At 31.2% G+C, this 18,302-nt stretch overlaps 1 protein-coding gene across 1 annotated transcript; it reads left to right on the plus strand.

Moving 5' to 3' along the window:
• The first annotated feature begins 1,337 nt into the window (after nt 1–1,337).
• On the plus strand, nt 1,338–15,417 carry LOC148192726 (uncharacterized). The gene is made up of 6 exons (XM_088098281.1): nt 1,338–4,190; nt 10,556–11,341; nt 11,435–12,133; nt 12,881–13,363; nt 13,635–14,387; nt 14,544–15,417. The coding sequence occupies exons 1-6, from the start codon at nt 1,338–1,340 to the stop codon at nt 15,267–15,269; spliced, it is 6,300 nt and encodes a 2,099-aa protein (XP_087954407.1). The 3' UTR covers nt 15,270–15,417.
• The last annotated feature ends 2,885 nt before the right edge of the window (nt 15,418–18,302 follow it).

The raw sequence follows: 18,302 nt of genomic DNA on the forward strand, positions 1-18,302 counted from the left end.
ACAACGCATCGAATAGTAGAGGAAAAAATTATTCAACTCTTATTTCTTAGTCTCAATTAAATACTATGAAAGGTCTCGTATTATTTAAAAATGAATATAAAAGAATTAAAAGCGAAGGACCATCTATTTATTAAATGATACATTAAATATACTGATCCTATCCATGTGACATTAACGCTTGGACTAACATTCTAAACTTATTGGATTTTTTTAAAACTATGACTTGAAGGTTGCGTTATATCTTCTCCAAACTTTCTTTCCAAGCAATCTTCACGTATTTAAATATTCAATCTGTCGACTATACGTTACTCGCTTTCATAAAGAAACAACCATTTATAGTTTTCTCAGCTTTTGACTTTGTGAATGTTCTGGGAAATTCTTCAATGCCTTCTTGGCTCTGTTCAGATTGTTTATATACGTAGAAGTTGAGACACAGACAGTTACAAACCAGGCAGTTCAAAGATCTATGTAAGTATTTGTTCATGTTTTTTCTTTTTTTCATTTTGATTACTTATGTTTCATGCTTTATTTATTTATCTTGTTCATTTTTCCGTTTCCTTTTGCCAGTTATCAGTACTATAACCACCACCACTTTGAGATCATATATACACGGTTTTGGATTTGATTTAATCTAAGCAAAAAGCTTTACTTAGAGGTAAGTTTTCCGAGAATTTACTTAATCTATTATATTAGATTCTAATGATAAGACTACGAGCTATATATAGTCTATAGTTCTCTCTCCCCTAATTCTTTTTAGGAGCTATATAGTCTATAGTTGTCGTTTTCCTTTAATTTCCATATTTTCTTTTAACTTTTCTTATATTTTTCTTTGTTCTTTTTTTTTTCTTTATTACTAGACAAGATAACATCAGATCATATCTGGTTTGATTGTGGTGCAAAATTAATCGATAATAAAAACATTTCTTATATGATTTTTTTGAATAATCAAATTTTATATAATATGTTTTATTATTTACCTATACTTAATACATAAAGATATATTTATCGATGAATTTGTTTTAATTTAATTCTAAAATATATATCTTTTTTTTTCATTTTTCTCTCCAAACAAAACGAGATGAAAGTAAAGTATAAACTTATAAATATGGTAGATATAGAATAATAAATTTTAAATTATATAATCTAAATTTGTATAAAAACAAATGAGGTGACACACGTCACCTTATGCTTCACTTTAAACCCAAATTTTGTATCAAAGTTCTTTTATTATTGAGTGTTAAAGGTTACTATAGAAAGTGTCTATATTCATTTATATTTTGTCATATCTTACAAATAAAAATCTTTTTTCTTCTGATTCGATAAATTTTAATTTGGCCATGTTCTCTTCCATTATAACATTATACAGATATTCAGATACAAACACTTTGAAAGCAAAAATGCAGTGTCTTATTGCATTAGCGACAGGAACACTGACAAAACTTGGAGAATCCTTAGTTGTACCAATTGGAAATCAATTTGGATATCTAGTTCACTATAAGAAAAATATAAAAGATCTTAAAAGAGAACTCAAAACATTGGAAGGTAGAAAGCAAGGAGTGCAAGGTGTGGTTGATGAAGATAGAAGAAATGGACGTCAAATTGTATCAATTGTACAAGATTGGCTCTTCAAAGTGGAAAGAATAATAGATGGAATAGAAAAATTTAATGATTTTCAAGTAGAAAACAATAAATGTCTTGATATATGGTCTCCAAATTTGGTGTCAAGGTATTCATTAAGTAAGAAAGCAAAAATATTGATAATGAGTGTTACAAAATTAAATGAAGAGAAATTTGACATCATATCATACTCTCTACCAACACCAAAACTTGGATCCACCTTCTCAAATGTTATCAAAAGTTTTCCAAGCAGAAAATCAATTATTACAGAGGTTTTGGAGACATTGAAAGATGAAGATTTTAAAATCTTAAGTATATGTGGAATGGGTGGTGTGGGAAAGACAACACTTGTGAAAGAAGTAATTAAAATTTTAGAAGTATGCAAGCTATTTGATGAAGTTGTAATGGTAGTGGTTTCTCAAAATCTTGATTATGTGAAAATTCAAGGTCAAATTGCGGATGCTTTAGGCTTAAGATTTGAAAAGGAGACTATTCAAGGGAGAGCATGTCAACTACATGAAAGATTGAAAGGTGTTGATAATATTTTAATAGTTCTTGATGATGTTTGGGTAGACTTTGATTTTGATTCTATTGGAATTCCTTCCAATGAACATCATAAGAATTGTAAAATTTTGTTTACATCAAGAAATGAAGATGTTTGTTACAAGATGGGAAGTCAAAAGAATTTCACGGTTTCTATTTTGTCTCCAAATGAAAGTTGGGACCTTTTTCATGATATAGTTGGTAGAAATCTTTCAACCAAGCTTGATATTCTTCACATAGCAAAAGAGGTTTCAAACGAATGTGGGGGATTGCCAATTGCCATTGTTACAATAGCAAAAGCATTAGCAAATAAAGAAAAACATGTATGGGAAGATGCATTAGATCAATTAAAAAGATCTTCCATCACTTTCCTTTTAGAAATGCAAGCTTGTGTATATTCAAGCATCAAGCTAAGTTACAATTTTTTAGATAGTGCAGAAGAAAAATATGTTCTTTTCCTTTGTTGCTTATTTCCAGAAGATTTTGACATTCCTATAGAGGTTCTACTCAGGCATGCAATGGGTTTGCAATTGTTTAATGACATTAATGCGTTATGGAAAGTTAGAAATAGAGTGCACACCATTGTTGATAAACTTAAGAGGTGTTTCATGTTGTTAGATGGTAATGTGGAAGAGTGTGTCAAAATGCATGATGTTATACGCGATGTTATCATATCAGTTGTATCTACAGAAGAATATGATTTTATGATACAATGTGATGGATGTCAAATGGAACAATCTAAAATAGAAAAATGTTATCATAGCAGTGCGATTTCACTTATCTCCAAAGAAGGGAAAGAACATCCTAAAGTGTTAAATTGTCCAAAGCTTAAGCTTTTGCAAATAGCATCAAAGAAGAAGGGTTTGGTTCCAGATAATTTCTTCCAATGTGTGAATAAGCTTATGGTGCTTAGTCTACAAAATGTGCACATTCATTCAACGACTTTAGTATTTCAAGCTTTAGGCAACATCCACACTCTACTACTAGAAGATTGTCATGTAAGTGACATATCTATAATTGGTAAGCAACTCAAAAGGCTTGAGATTCTTAGTTTTTCTAACTCAAATATCAAAGAATTGCCAGAAGAAATTGGACAACTAAGTTCACTAAGGTTATTAGATTTGACTGAATGCAATGATCTCATTCAAATATCTACTAATGCCTTTGCAAGCTTATCTAAACTAGAAGAGCTCTATATTAGAGTGCGAAGTCTTTCTTATAAGGAAACTAATCACCTTCTTTTTGAGTTACAATCTTTATCTCATCATCTGAATGTCGTAGAAATTGTAATTTTGACAAATGAAGATTTACCCATAGATTTGTTCTTCAAAAATATTGAGAGATTTTGGGTCTATTTGGGAGATTCTTCTACTCTTTCTCATGGCATTGTTCGAAAAGGATACTTGCATCCAAATATTTTGAAGTTGAATAATGTATATTACAAATATATCAAGAGGAGTGTGACAATTCAACAATTACTGGAAAAGGTTGAAATTCTCAATTTGGTTGCTATAAAAAACATGAAAAGTGTCATATTGGAGTTAAATGACAGGGGTTTTCCATTTTTGAAACATCTAAGTATTGAGTTTTGCAACAACCTTGAATATATTGTAGATGTAGTTGATGGTTTTATCTTTCCTCAACTTATATCAATTTCTTTAAGTAATTTAGATGATTTAAAAGGGATATTCAATGTGTCTAGTTACATGAGTCAAACAAGTGACTTTGCAAAGGTTAAATCCATCACTTCATCTCAATGCCTTGGAACCCTTACAAACCTTAAAATAGAATATTGTAACAAGTTGAAGACGGTCTTCACATTGTTTCCAAGAACAATTAGTTTGGCTACACTTCAATGTTTGCATGTGGTTGAAAGCTATGAAATAGAATGCATCATCTCAAGTAACAATAAGTATGACGAGAAGTCATTGATTGAGTTTTCCAATTTAGTAGAATTGAAGTTGCAAGAATTGCCAAACTTGATTGGATATACAAATGTTATTCGTGAGCATTGTTCCTCAACAATCCAAGTTTGATATTCTTTCTCTCTCTCTTTATATATACATGTGTATACCATACATTTATGTTAAATTTCATATCACCCTTTTTAGTGAGTGTTTGAATAATATTAATGGTAGATATAATTATTTTAAAGATAATTATTATAAACATAAGAATTTTAAGGAATTTATCAGTAATGAGAATTACTATGTAAATTTCGTAAACTTTCATGTCAACGTTTTATATCTTATAAAAATCTTAATATTCTATGTTTCTCATTATTTTAGAATGTTTTTTATAAATCATTTTAAATAATATATAACTTATTTTATTAATATACAAAAATAATGATAAATAAGGAAGTTTACATATAAACTTCTAACATTGTTTAACTTTATTGAAAAAAAAAAACATTGTTTGCTTGTAAATCATGACAAGATGGATTGTTTAAATCCTAGTCTTAGCTTAAGTTGATACTTCTTTGATGAATTTCTATTTAGTTCCCAAGATGGATTTTATCATAACAACACAAACATTAAAGGTGAAATAAAAACAATAATCAATAAAATTAATAAATATTAAGATAACAATTACATGATAGTATGTCCAATTAAATCCCAATGAAAGGAAAATTTTAGCTACTCATATTCACATAGGAAGAATCCTTAAAAGAAGAAGAGTTTTCCTTATCTCCAGTGTTTAAGTGTCTAAGTTTATGAAAATGAGGTTTCAAAGTTTTCCTTCTAAGTTTATGAAAATAAGGTTTCAAAGTTTTCTTTTTATAAGGATTGAGTCTTTTCCATAGTGGACTGTAGATAAGTTTTAAAGAAATGTACTTTTTAAGTGCACATAAAACTTATTCTTTTACTCTTTAATTTTGGTTTAATTTTGGTTTAAGATGCTAAAAAGCTAAGTAGCTTAATGAAAAAACACATCATTCTTTCCTTTATGACCTTACATAAGCTAAGTAGCTTAAGTTGTCAAATTTTGATTAATTCTTTTTTTAGGTCCTTTCTTATGTTACATATAAATATGTAGCTTAAGTTTATGAGAGTCATGTGTGTATAAGAAGATACAAGCATATGAATTATGAATCTAACGAAAGTTGGAATCTCATTTTTTTTTCTTAAATCATGAATCAATTCATGAAAAACTTGAATCAAATGATATCACAAAAAGAATAAGAAAACATATATATTAAACTATAAAAAGTTTAACTTAAATCCAATTCAACCAAACAAAGGATAAGAATTTAAAAAATTGACATTCTCACAAGTTTCTAAAATGTCTCAAATTTTCATATTGAAAAGTTAAACACAAGGAGAGGATATTTATGTTAGTAGGAGTAACCATCCAAAGTTATTTATTCAATTTACAATAAAATAAATTATAAATCAAATGCAAATCTAATTCTAGGAACTTCTAAGGGTTAGCCAAAAGTTACAAAAGAAAGACAGGAAGGAAAGTTCAAAAAATTATTATTTTTTTAAAATCTAGATGAACGACCAAGATTATTCTCATTTTTTCCAATGTTGTGTCACACTTTTTATGCTTTTTCATTTCAATATGAAAGGCTTTATTGATTTTGAATTAGAATTTGAATCTAACTTTTCTTCTTGTTGGCAAGTAAAACTTGCTTATGTTTGTACTCCTCAACACAAAAATTCTACAATGAATTTTAGTTCCAAATTATTGTGTAAGTATCACCTAAATACAAACATTATTTAACTAATTATTCAAAGAAATAAATACTATGATTTATAAGTCTATGAAATAATAAACTAATTTTATGAGTAAAAATATTTTCTTTTATAATACTCTTTGTTAGACTTTGCTTAAAAATATATATTATTTGTCTTTTTCTTCTCTTTTTTTTATGCACTCATCATAATGCTCATAAATTATTTTATATTTTTCTCTAGAACCTCATTCAAGCTACCCATAATTTAGGGGTGTCAAAGTGATCTCACCACGACTTTGATTAAAATAAGTGATCTCAACCCTACTCACTTTATAGTGAGTTGTTTGTATTCCAAAGCAATCAATTTTTTCAGCAAGTATATTGGATAGTTTGTAATAAACAAGTGTGGTATCCACAAGGATTTGGTAAAAAGCACATTGTTCTAAATTAGCTTGACCTTGAATAAAATAGTAAAGAGGTGCATAGAGAGTATGGAAATAAAATTCATGTACTAAAATACAGTTATTTTATTTATAAAATGCATTGTAAAACAGTTTGGAATTGAAATCGATTGACTTTAAGATGATAAAGTCGTGTTGAAACTAGATTTCACCACATTGTCCCTCTCTCGTAAAGGTTCAGTTATTAGTTATAAAGATGCACTTAATCATGCTTTGAGAGTTCTCTTTGAATGTAACTCTAGGTTCATCTCTGGAACCTAGAGCCTAGATCACAAAATTTCAGTATGATTTTTCAGTGATTGCTTGAATGGATCAATTGCATTAAGACTAGGATTTTATAACCAACTAGAGCTTTAAATCTATTTCTAGCATCTAAAAGGAAGAAGAGAATTAGTTGGACCATAACTTGGAACTAGTTCTCACTCAATCCCAAGCCAGTAAAGTAAGATGAGTGACCAATTCATCCAACACCAAGCATAAACCAATTCAAACATGTAATTAAAAGCATACTTTCTTAAATAAAACAATGATAACAAGAGAGTTTCAAAGAGTTACATCTTTCCTTCAACACTTTAGGAGATTTAGATCCTCATAATGGATGAAAAGAATACAATCCAAGGAAGATTCATCATCTCCTAAACCTCTAAAAGTATTCTTTAAAGTATAAAGAAGAGTGTTTGAGAAACTTCCTTAAAAGTTTCTCTCTAAGTTTTATTCATAAGTATCTTAAAATAAAGGAGCAACTTTGTTTTTATAAACTTTCCAAGGCGTGACTTCAGTGGTGAAAGAGTGGCTCCAACTATAGAGGTTTCCTACCAAGTGGGTTTCCTTTGTGACTCAAGCCTCATGCTTTTAGTGTTGTTAGAATTATTGGTTAGTGTGTTTAAGTGTATGTGAGCTGTGAGTGTGTATGTGTTGTATCTGTGTGTTGTATCTGTGTGTGAGGTGTGAGGTGTGTTCCATTCACTTAATCCTATAAATATAGGATTAAGGAGAAAGGTGTATTATTCAAGAGAACCAAGTCATTCAACATAATTTCATTTCACATGGTATCAGAGTAGGTTCTCTGATCTTCTTTCGGGTCTCTGCTGTCAGCCGGCGGCCGACCGCCATGGCAATTTAGTCCCTGCAGTGAGGGGGAGTATCGTTCCAAGACAACACTGCAAGTCACATAAATATGGGTGTAGTCCCTGCAGTTTTGTAGATTTCAGCTACTACTGTTGATCCTGTCACTCGTCCATCATTGATTGGGAATCAGTCCTTGCAGTTTGTCATTATCCACCAGTGTTCTCCTTCATCCACTTTTGAAGTTGAAGTTTCACTCCATCTATGTTTGCCTCACACTCTTGAAGACAAATCATCTAGTTCAACACTGAGTTCATCTATTCCAAGCTTAGTTCATACAATCTGTATGCTCCAGCTTGAGGGGGAGTGTTAGAATTATTGGTTAGTGTGTTTAAGTTGTGTTTAAGTGTATGTGAGCTGTGAGTGTGTATGTGTTGTATCTGTGTGTTGTATCTGTGTGTTGTATCTGTGTGTGTGAGGTGTGTTCCATTCACTTAATCCTATAAATATAGGATTAATGAGAAAGGTGTATTATTCAAGAGAACCAAGTCATTCAATATAATTTCATTTCACAAGTGTTGTAGCCCCTGAGATAACTTCTTTGAGAAGGAGTCTTCATGGCTTAGCCTCAGGTCCAGTGCTTAAGGTTTCCCTCCAAGGTGAGTTTGCTCGAATGGCTCAAGCCTTAAGATTTTCAATCGTGCCAAAGTTAGTTTTGCCTAGAATTTCCTATATTTCCTCCATTTTCCTTATTTTTCTCCTTTAACACTCTGTAATCGTTAAAATCTGTTAAACAAGTCAAATTGGGATGATTTCTACATATATTTAACAAAATCAAAACAAGATAAGTGTCAAATTAATATCAAAATTAACTTATATTGGAAATTTATCATGAGCCAAAATATTTTACAATTCAACTCAATCCACCATGGGTTGTTGGATTAAGTGGATTGACTCACTTACCCATCGTGACACAGATGAAGCAAGTAATAGAACAGGAAATGTTAAAGCATAGTGTAGTAGTAAGTGAAAAAGAAAAGGAAATATAGAGTTACGAAGGGGGAACATGGAGGAGGGGTGGAGGAACGCAAAGGAGTGGCGAAGAACTGAATAAAAGGTGATGGAGATGTAATAACATAGACTCAAAGTCTAGATCTTGGTACCAAAAACAAGTCTCCACATATAATCAATTATGACGAGACCAGAAACTACTCACCAAGGAGGTTAGAGAAAGAGCAAGAGAAACAAGTGTAGAGGGAGGCATATGATGAAGCGAAGATCATCGAAGGATCAGTCTTGAGACAGTAATGATCGTGGAGTCAGAGAGTGAATGAGTCATGGCTAGCTTGTAGAAGCTAAGATGGGATAAAATTGGAGGGAACAATATTGTGTGAGAGAAGAATTAGTCTTCTTGAAATTCTCGTGGAGTCAACAATGTAGTTGTCATTATGGAAGATGTGAAACAAAGAAATGGTAAAGAAATGTAAAGAAAAAAAAAACTTAAGATTTCTTTTCAGGGTAAAAAAAATAATTAAATTTATTTTAAAATATAAGTGAGTTAAATGTAAGTCATTTTAACCTAATTCAAATTTATATAACTTATGAATTAAGTAAGACTTGTTTTGGCTCTTAAGGAATAAAAAAAAATCAATTTTGACCTAACCATCTTAATGTTCGTAAAAGCTCTAACTTCCTTCTAAACATTACCATAAAAAACTAACCAAGAATAAATATGCATGATATATTAAAAATTAAGAATGAACTTTAATATATATAAATATAACCAAAACTAAATGAAAAGTAATTACAATTAAAATTAAAAAATATTTCAAATGATTATATTAATGTAATAAAAAAACGCATAGATACCAATTATGAAACCAATACACCATAACTTATATTGTTCATTATTATTTTTTGATATTTTCTCACCATATTTTGACAAAACATCTTATTTACTAATTCCACTAATATTACACTATTTATTTTAAAACAAAACCCTTTTAATATTAATGAGAATTAAAAATTAACTGAAAAGTATAAGATTATTCTAGCTCCATTCCTTAAGATGCTAGCTACCAAAAGGTATAGACTGGCTGTCTAAGTTATTAATACCAATTTCCTTTCCTACGTGAATATTGTGAAATGTATTATTAGTATATATCTCATTTATCATAAAAGCATAATTAGTTGGTCTATGAGCAGTAATCCACTCGTTGATTGAAAAAACAAATCTTGAATCACAAATAATGTCATTAAATATAATCACTTCTTAAACCATTTAATAATTATAGGTATTTGGAATAAATGTTAAAGTTTTTACAATATTAATCAAAATTTACCTATTTAGAATTAGTTTTATTGATCTTGATGAATTACGTAATTTTTAATTATATATAGGACCAGAGGTTGTAATTGCCAGAATATAACTTTATTTTCAAAAAAGAATGTATTAAAATATTTAAACATATATCTTTTATATTAATTGCATGGTTTAATGATTAATTTTATCAAGGCTTGGTAAAATTTTCGAATCATATGCTGTTTTAATAACTGCATATATAATTAATTCAAAATCATTTCAATTAACTAAAGGAAATAAGAACATTACACAAAGATTGAAATAAGAAGAGATTAAATATGGTTATTTTTGGAGTTAATAAAATGATCAAGAAACTAAATAAATTTCAGATTAAGTCATGGTTATTAAATTTATAAAATTTATTGAAATAGTTAATCTACTCTACATATATTAGAAATATTAGTATAATTTAAAAGTAAAATAAAATAAAACCTGCTGTTACTAATATTTTTATGTAATATTAATTTTAAAGATAAATATTATTTATAGATAAATGGTATTTTACATTTATTTTATTTTAATCAAATTAATTAGAATTGACTCTTAAATGTTTTTGTTGTATCTATAAATACCGCTTAGTTGAAAGGAAAAAAGACATAACAAAAATCACAATTGGTACAAAAGTATTTGTCTTTTTCTTTTTATCATTTTTTAAAATATTAGTGTTCATAATAAGAATAATGTTTTGGTAAAAATTAAATTAGTATTTCATCAACTACCAAAAATGATTAATCAGTCGTTATTACATATTTTGAAAAACAAGGAATTTATGCAAACTATGTATTTTGTAATCTTCAGAAGTCTAATTCAATTATTTGTGTGCAGATTCATGAATCCAGTGAACAATTAATTGAAGATGGTCAATTGCTTAGTTCAAAATGTGTTGATCAAATTATGCCAATTGCTTCTCTTTTCGAATCTAACTGTATGCAACTGTTCCCGAAGTTGGAAAAACTCTTCTTACATGCATGTTCTTCGCTAGATAAGGTGTTTGATCTGCAAAAATCACAATTTCATGGTGAATCAATAGCTTTCTTATTTCCTCAGTTGAAAGAAATAGAGATATCTTGGCTCAGTAAGTTAAGACACATTTGGGGTAATGTTCCAAGCTACATTCAAGGCTTTCAGAATGTGAAATCAATCAAAGTGAAAAAATGTGATTCCTTAGGGTTTCTTCTAACTCCCAACATTGCAAGGGCACTTACTCAGCTTCAAAAAATGGTCATACACAGCTGCCATTCCATTGAGAAAATTGTTGGAAAAGAAGAAAACCTAAATGGTGATGATGAAGAAAAGAATGTGGAAACCCTTGTGTTTGGTCAATTAGAATCTCTAACACTTATTGATCTTCCAAACCTTATGAGTATTTGTTCAGATTCCTATGAAGTAATGTGGCCATCTTTGAGATTTTTATGCATTGATGGATGCCCTCAGCTTGTGACATCTTCCATGTTTACTCAAACTGTGGCAATGCAAGAGAATTTCAATGGCTCATCAAGTTGTTCAACAACATGTGATGTTGCAAATGGTACTTTTAAAGAGGATTCACCAAAGTTTCTTCAGTGTTGCCTTGGCTGCACCCCACATGTATTTTCCAACTTGAAGTTTAAGGTAAGTAATTTTTACCTTTTTAATTCCTTACCCACACAATTTTTACTTTCTTAAGCCTGCAATGAATAAGCTAACCATCATTTTTCATTGCAGGCTTCATCAACAGAGAAAGTCCCTTCTGTCAGCAATACATATTCCAAAGCAGAAACAGTATCCTCCATTCCAATTTTGGAACAAATGCAAGTAAAAGGATGGGATTCACTAGAAGTCATGTTCCTTCTCAAACAAAACCAACTTTCTGATGCCTCTAATACCAATTGTTTAGTGAAGTTGATACTTGCACAAACACCTAAAAGTTCTGTAGAAATCACTGCATTCAACAACCTCACTGTCTTAACTATAGATTCTTGTCACAAGTTGAGATATCTGTTCTCATATTCCATAGCAAAGCTCCTAGTGAAATTGCAAGAGATAAAAATGTCAAACTGTAAGGTCATAAAGCAACTAGTCCAAAGAGATGGAGAAGACAGTTTAACTCTATTTCTTCCTCAATCAAGTTCTGTCAAAGTATTTGAAAATTCTTCATCTAGTGACCATGCTACCTCTTCCCAAGAGACATGTGCCTTAGAGTGGTCATCTTTGAAGAGAATCAGCATATCTCACTGTGGAGTTCTAGAAGTTGTTGTTGGTGAAATAGGGGAGAAAATAGATACCATAATTGCTTCATTTGCTCAACTGCAATCTCTTACACTGAGCCATCTACCAAATGCTGTAAGCTTTTGTCTCAGACATTGTACATCAGAATCACCATCCTTTGAGAACATCCATGGTAGTGGCTATCAAAACCATGAGGTATGTAATACATTGCTAACAATTTCCAAGTTTTGCTCATAAAATTATTGTCAGAGTAACAATTATGCATAGCTCAAAAGGTTGAGTTCATTTGAGTTTATGTAGAAAAACTTTAAAATATCAGTTGTTTGTAATGGTAAATCTTTTTTAATTTAAACTACAAAAAATATTAAAAATTAATGTAATAAATACTAAAAATAATTGAAAATCAAAATAAATATATTTCTTCTGTAAAATTAAAATATAAGTAATAATGAGTAAAACAATTAAAAATATTTAAAAACATATTCAAATATATAAAATAGTAATGAAATAAAACTAAGTAAGTTACAAATTTAAAAAAGTAATTAAAGTCGTTTATTTAAGTTATAACCCATAAAATAAACTTTTTTTACAAATACTTTTATACACCTCAGACTGTTTATAAACTATTACCAAATATATTTTTATACATTTATAGATATGAGTTTATTCTGTTAGATTTGCCTTTAATTGAATATTTTATATTTTATTATTGTGATATAAAATAATATTTCTTTTTAACTGCGTAGATAGATATGGTTATATATCTAAGTAATATAAGGATAGACAATAAAGTTTATCTGAATTCAGAGATATCATCCTTTTTAATATATTTTAAACATGAAAATAGATATATGTGGTACTCATTTCAACCAAGAAGCAGTGTGCTTGAAGCAAAAAGTATGAGATTTTTGGATTTTGAGTTCACTTTTTATCCTTTTGCAGGCAACAAGTAATGAAGAAATGAGAATCATGAGAGTTGATCCACTGATAAATGGCTTTATTTTTCCTAATCTAACATATCTGGCAATAACTAGCTGCAACAAAGTTAGAAATTTGTTCTCTCCTTCAACATCAACTAGCTTTGTGCGTTTGGTAGAGCTAGATATATCTGGTTGTAGGGAGATAGAGGAAATAGTGTCTGCAGAAGAAACACAAGGGAATGTCATTAAGATAGTGTTGCACAGCTTGCAACGTCTGAAACTTGAAAACCTACCGAAACTCAAGGCCTTCTGTCAGAGTTCCTATGGCTTTGATTTTCCATCATTGCATCAAGTATTGATCAAAAATTGCCACATGATGCAGACATTCTCTCATGACCATTTATACACTCCAAAGTTGGAAACAGTCACATTGGAAATTGGAAGCATAACCAAGAACATGTGGATGGGAGATTTGAATGCTACTGTACCACTTTGCAAAGGACTTGTCAGTAACATTCTCATTCCCTATCTCTTTTTTTTCTGTTTATGATTGTAATAATATAATAGGCCTAGGAACACTTTTGGCCTTTGTGTAATGATTTAATGTTTTCTTTTTTCTATTTATCTTTTTACTTAATGTGATCTTTCTGTTATATCAGTTTTAATGTCATTCCTCCATTATATCAGTTCATCATCTTTTAACAATGATTAAATTGGATAATTGTCTTTTGAAGCCATGGCCCATTGTTTCATTTACTGATGAATATGATTTTCAGTTGGCTTTTCAAACATCAGAGACACTTGGATGGATCAAGCAGGATACATGCATACAAAGATACTTCACCCATGAAAAACACTTGACAGTTGAAAGTTTTCAAAGGCTGCTAAAACTAGTTCCCTCCAACGTAATACACATATTTCAAAATCTAAAGGAACTCACTATAAAAAATTGTGGTTCACTGGTTGAGATCTTTGAATCACATGGTGTGGATGCAAAGAAAATGCATGCCATTGTACATTACAAGCTAGAAGCATTGAATTTGTATTTTCTACCAAAACTGATCAACCTGTGGAAAAATTATGATGGAGTTTTGGGATTCCAGAAGCTAAGAATACTAAATGTGCAACACTGTGGCAACTTGTGTAATTTGTTCCCTCCATCGATAGCCAGAAGTCTAGTACAACTCAGGCACCTACGAGTTCATAGTTGCCACATGATGGAGGAAATAACTACCAAGGAAGATGAGGAATCAGAAGGATCAAATAATGCTATGATTGTATTTCCACTTTTGAACAAGCTGGAGCTTCGTTATGTTCCCAACCTCAAATGTTTCTCCTCGGGAAATTTCAATATTGATCTTCCCTCATGTGAAGAAATGATAATTGAAAAATGTCCCAAGATGACTACCTTCTGCTATGGATCAGTAACCGCAGCAAAGCTTCCCCATATATATAAAGGTTCATATGAGTATGTTGACATAATGGGAGACCTTAATATGACCATCTATCATGCTAATGAGAGTTTGAAGGTACATACATTCTCCATATGTAATCACAACAATTGATTTGATTACTAATATAAAAGCATAATGACATGATAAGAATTTTGCTTTTCTTTCAGAACTACTAAGATTTATCAAATGTAGCATTACTTGAGTCTCTATTGACAGGCATAAATATTGCAGGTTGCACAACAAACATCGGAGACAATCTCATGCATTGAGCATGGTCAACAGCTGCTGCCTTACTTAAGAAGTGATACAGAATTGGTTGTTCAAGGTAGTGAAAAACTGTTGCATTGTATTCCATCCAACATGCTGCAGAGGTTCCAGCATCTAAAACAAGTCAAGGTGCATGATTGTGGTTCACTGGTCGAGATATTTGAATCAGAGGAAGTGGATGGAAATGAAGATGAAGGGGGTACCAGAACACCATACAATTTTGATCTGCAGGAACTGCATCTGTATGATCTTCCTAAACTGATGCACATATGGAAATATGATGGTCGAATCTTGAGCTTTATGAACCTTAAAAAGCTAAAGATTCAGCATTGTCATAGTTTGAAAAATGTGCTTTCTCCTGATATGGCCAGAAGCCTTTCACAACTCCAAGAGCTTTCAGTACACGAATGTGAGTTGATGGAAGAGATCATCACTAGAGATGAGAAACTATCAGAAGAACCAAACAAGGTTAAGATTATATTCCAGGCATTGCAATGGCTAACCCTTTACCGGCTTCCAAGCCTTAGATGTTTCTGTTCAAGCACTTACCATTTTGAGCTGCCATCCTGCCATGACATAACCATTACAGAATGTCCTAAGATGGAGGCTTGCCATGGAAACAAAGGCACCTCAGAACTTCCTTCTGTCTCCTTTAACAATGGTCTCAGGGCAGGAAAGAGATCTAAATAAGAATGGAAATACATTGTCTAAACAATGTAACTTCAAATTCGCTATCTAAATCATGTGTTGTACATTTGGGATTCTTGTACCCTCAACTGAGACTTGTACATATTACTTATATTACCATAAACGTTTCTACTTGAGATACTTTTTGTTATTGTTGACGTTCTACTTAGGATATGATCCCCCTCGCAGAACTACTATATTGGTCAAATATGTCAATATATTGGTTAGTAGGATATAGTTAAACTGTACTTGGTATACACATAACTGGAACTTGTCACAAGGTGCAGTTTTTCATTGGTTTCCGGTTGAACTTATATGAGGTGTGAAAACCTTGTTTTGTCTTCTCATAAGAAACTACACACTTTGGTTTCTAAAAATAAAATAAAAATATATCAATATGTATCAATAAGTTCTAAAAACAAAATAATATAATTAAATTACATAAAATATAATAATTAAAAGTGCATACAAAATAAAGTAGCAGGTAGAGATTGGTTTCTGAGATCTTCATCAAAGAGATACGCCAAGCAGCCATTGCAGGAATCAGGATCATCATCAAAGCTTGTAGGCCATATATATCATATGTTCAAATAAACTTAAATTTTAAAGATTTATTAATAATTTTAGTTAAATCTTATTTTATTAGATTGGGTTTAATAATATTTAGTTTGATTTTAATAGAAATAAAATAAGGATACATAATTTTGATTTTCCATTATTTAAGAATAGTATTATTTTATTTTATTGATATAATAAAACAATAGATTAAGTAGATTTTATTTTAAGTTAATTATTATTTTATTGTCAGTTTTTATTATTTGTATTTGGTCCAAGACCTTATTTGCATATATTTAAAGATTGTAAGGTTCAATGAAAAAAATAATAGTGAATTGAAAGGTCCAATTATTTGTGTGGATCATGTTTTTTTAACAAAGTAGTATCAAAGCTTTATGCTCTGAGTAACGAGAGAGAAAAGAGAGAGAGAGAGGAAAGTCAAACATCATGAGGGAAAAAGTGTGTGTTTGAGTTTTTTTGTGAGAATGACAAAGGAAGTCAATGGAATGAGTGTGTCACAATTGTCGGAAAAGATCAATTACGACAATTGCTCTTTGCAGATGAAGGTTCTTCTTGGATCCCAAGATATATGGCACATAGTGAAGGACGAGTACAATGAACCCGCGGATGATGAGCATTAGACAATGTACCAGACTGCTACACTAAAAAAGACACGGGTGAAAGATAAATCGACTTCGTACTTTCTATATAATGCAATGGATGAATCAAGATTCGAGAAAATAGCTAGTGCAAAGTCAGCAAAAGAAGCATGGAAAATTCTGAAGGTGGCATACAAAGGAGATAATCGCGTGAAGCAGGTCCGAGTACAAGCTCTCAGAAGAGAATTTGAACATATGGAGATGGATGAAAAGGAAGGAGTTGTTAAGTTTATAAGATGGCCAACCAACTCGAAATGAATGGAGACGAGGTGCCTCCTAACCGGATTGCGAAAAAGATCTTGAAAAATCTAACGGATGATTTTGAAAGTATCATGGTCACTATTGAAGAGACAAAGGATTTGTCAACTCTCCTGTGGAGGAGTTAACTAGGTCATTAAAGGCCCACGAACTGAGTTTGAAATCTACTACCATAAACAAAACATGCTCATAAGTTTGGCAAAATAATAACAACAAATGTTAAGCCAACAAGTGTAGGTACCTTGCCACCTTACCAACACAAATCTCTCATTAGTGCATACAATTACCACCACTATTGCACCAAGAGCCAGCACCTTCACACACAATATCCACCACCTCCAAACACAATCACAAGCAAAAGTAATGCAAATGAAGCAACACTATCACAAACCACCACAACAACTCAAACACCTACAAAGACCACCACATATCAAACAAAACCAAATGAAAAACAACTTCACCTCTAAAACCACCAAGTAACCTCCACCACCTCCACTAGTTAAGAACCATATGTTCCATCACGAGGTCAGCACCACCACACGAACCCAATTTCACAATGTGCACGAGTGTCAGCTCCAGCTTACCCTTCCACCATGGATCTCCATCAACATAAAAAAGAAGTATTGGAATGGGTTAGAACACCATGGGAACGATTACAGCCTCCTGAAATGGGTTACAACACCTCACGAAATCGATTCCAAGTTTCTGGAATCGATTATGTGATGGAATTTGTTACTCTATGGCTAAAATCAACTACACCTTGTTGGAATCTGTTACGAGCTTGGTTGTAATCAATTTCATTTTTGTGTCTTGTTGCATAGTGGAATCGATTCCACCTAAAGGGGAATTGGTTCCCTCTCCTTCATCTTCAACCACGAGTATGGTTCATCTTCATTTTCACCACCATGGCAACTGTGAGTGATAGAATATTGACAACTTCGCAATACAGCTTGGCATCATATTTCACAGCTAGACAACACACCTCTTATCAGTGAACACAGAACTATGAACCCATGAACCACACACAGAGATAACTCACCTGAAACAACTTAGAACACAACTTTTTCCACCACAACGAAAGAAAATGAACTTAGCTTCTCCTAGTCTAGAAATTTATATACTCACCAACCATGTATACCAACTAACTTTTTCATATTTAGCGGCTTGTTGAACACAATCTGGTTAAAAAGATTCAAACAAAATTGTGCATCCACTCAAGTCAAGCTGGGAATCTCGTTATGAGACTTATAGCTATGTGGAAATTTGTACATGATTGAAAGAGTAAATAAACATGCGCATAAACAAACAAAACTGAGGATAATAATGTATTTTCATAAATAATACTCTCAATGAGTGTAGTTGAGAAGATATTCAAAAATTATTTTATCCCACAAAATCTCATCTTCTCTCACTTTCAATATATATGATTATAATCTCACCTTCAAATATGTCTTTGGTCAATATTTATAAACAATATTTCACCCAAACAAACACAACATTAATCAAAGGCAACCATCTTAAAACAGACGTAATCAGATGTTAATATCTTCCCTGTGTGCGTAAT

This window comes from Vigna umbellata, chromosome 9, assembly GCF_029865625.1.
Source record: "Vigna umbellata cultivar VRB3 chromosome 9, Vumbellata_1.0, whole genome shotgun sequence".
Classification (NCBI taxonomy): domain Eukaryota; kingdom Viridiplantae; phylum Streptophyta; class Magnoliopsida; order Fabales; family Fabaceae; genus Vigna; species Vigna umbellata.

What these genes read in the sequence shown, in the direction of transcription:
- LOC148192726 (XM_088098281.1), top strand. Translation starts at nt 1,338, where the DNA reads ATGTTCTCTTCCATTATAACATTATACAGATATTCAGATACAAACACT. An exon ending in ATTGTTCCTCAACAATCCAA is followed by an intron (nt 4,191 to 10,555) that starts GTTTGATATTCT and finishes ATTTGTGTGCAG; the next exon opens with ATTCATGAATCCAGTGAACA. An exon ending in TACCACTTTGCAAAGGACTT is followed by an intron (nt 13,364 to 13,634) that starts GTCAGTAACATT and finishes TATGATTTTCAG; the next exon opens with TTGGCTTTTCAAACATCAGA.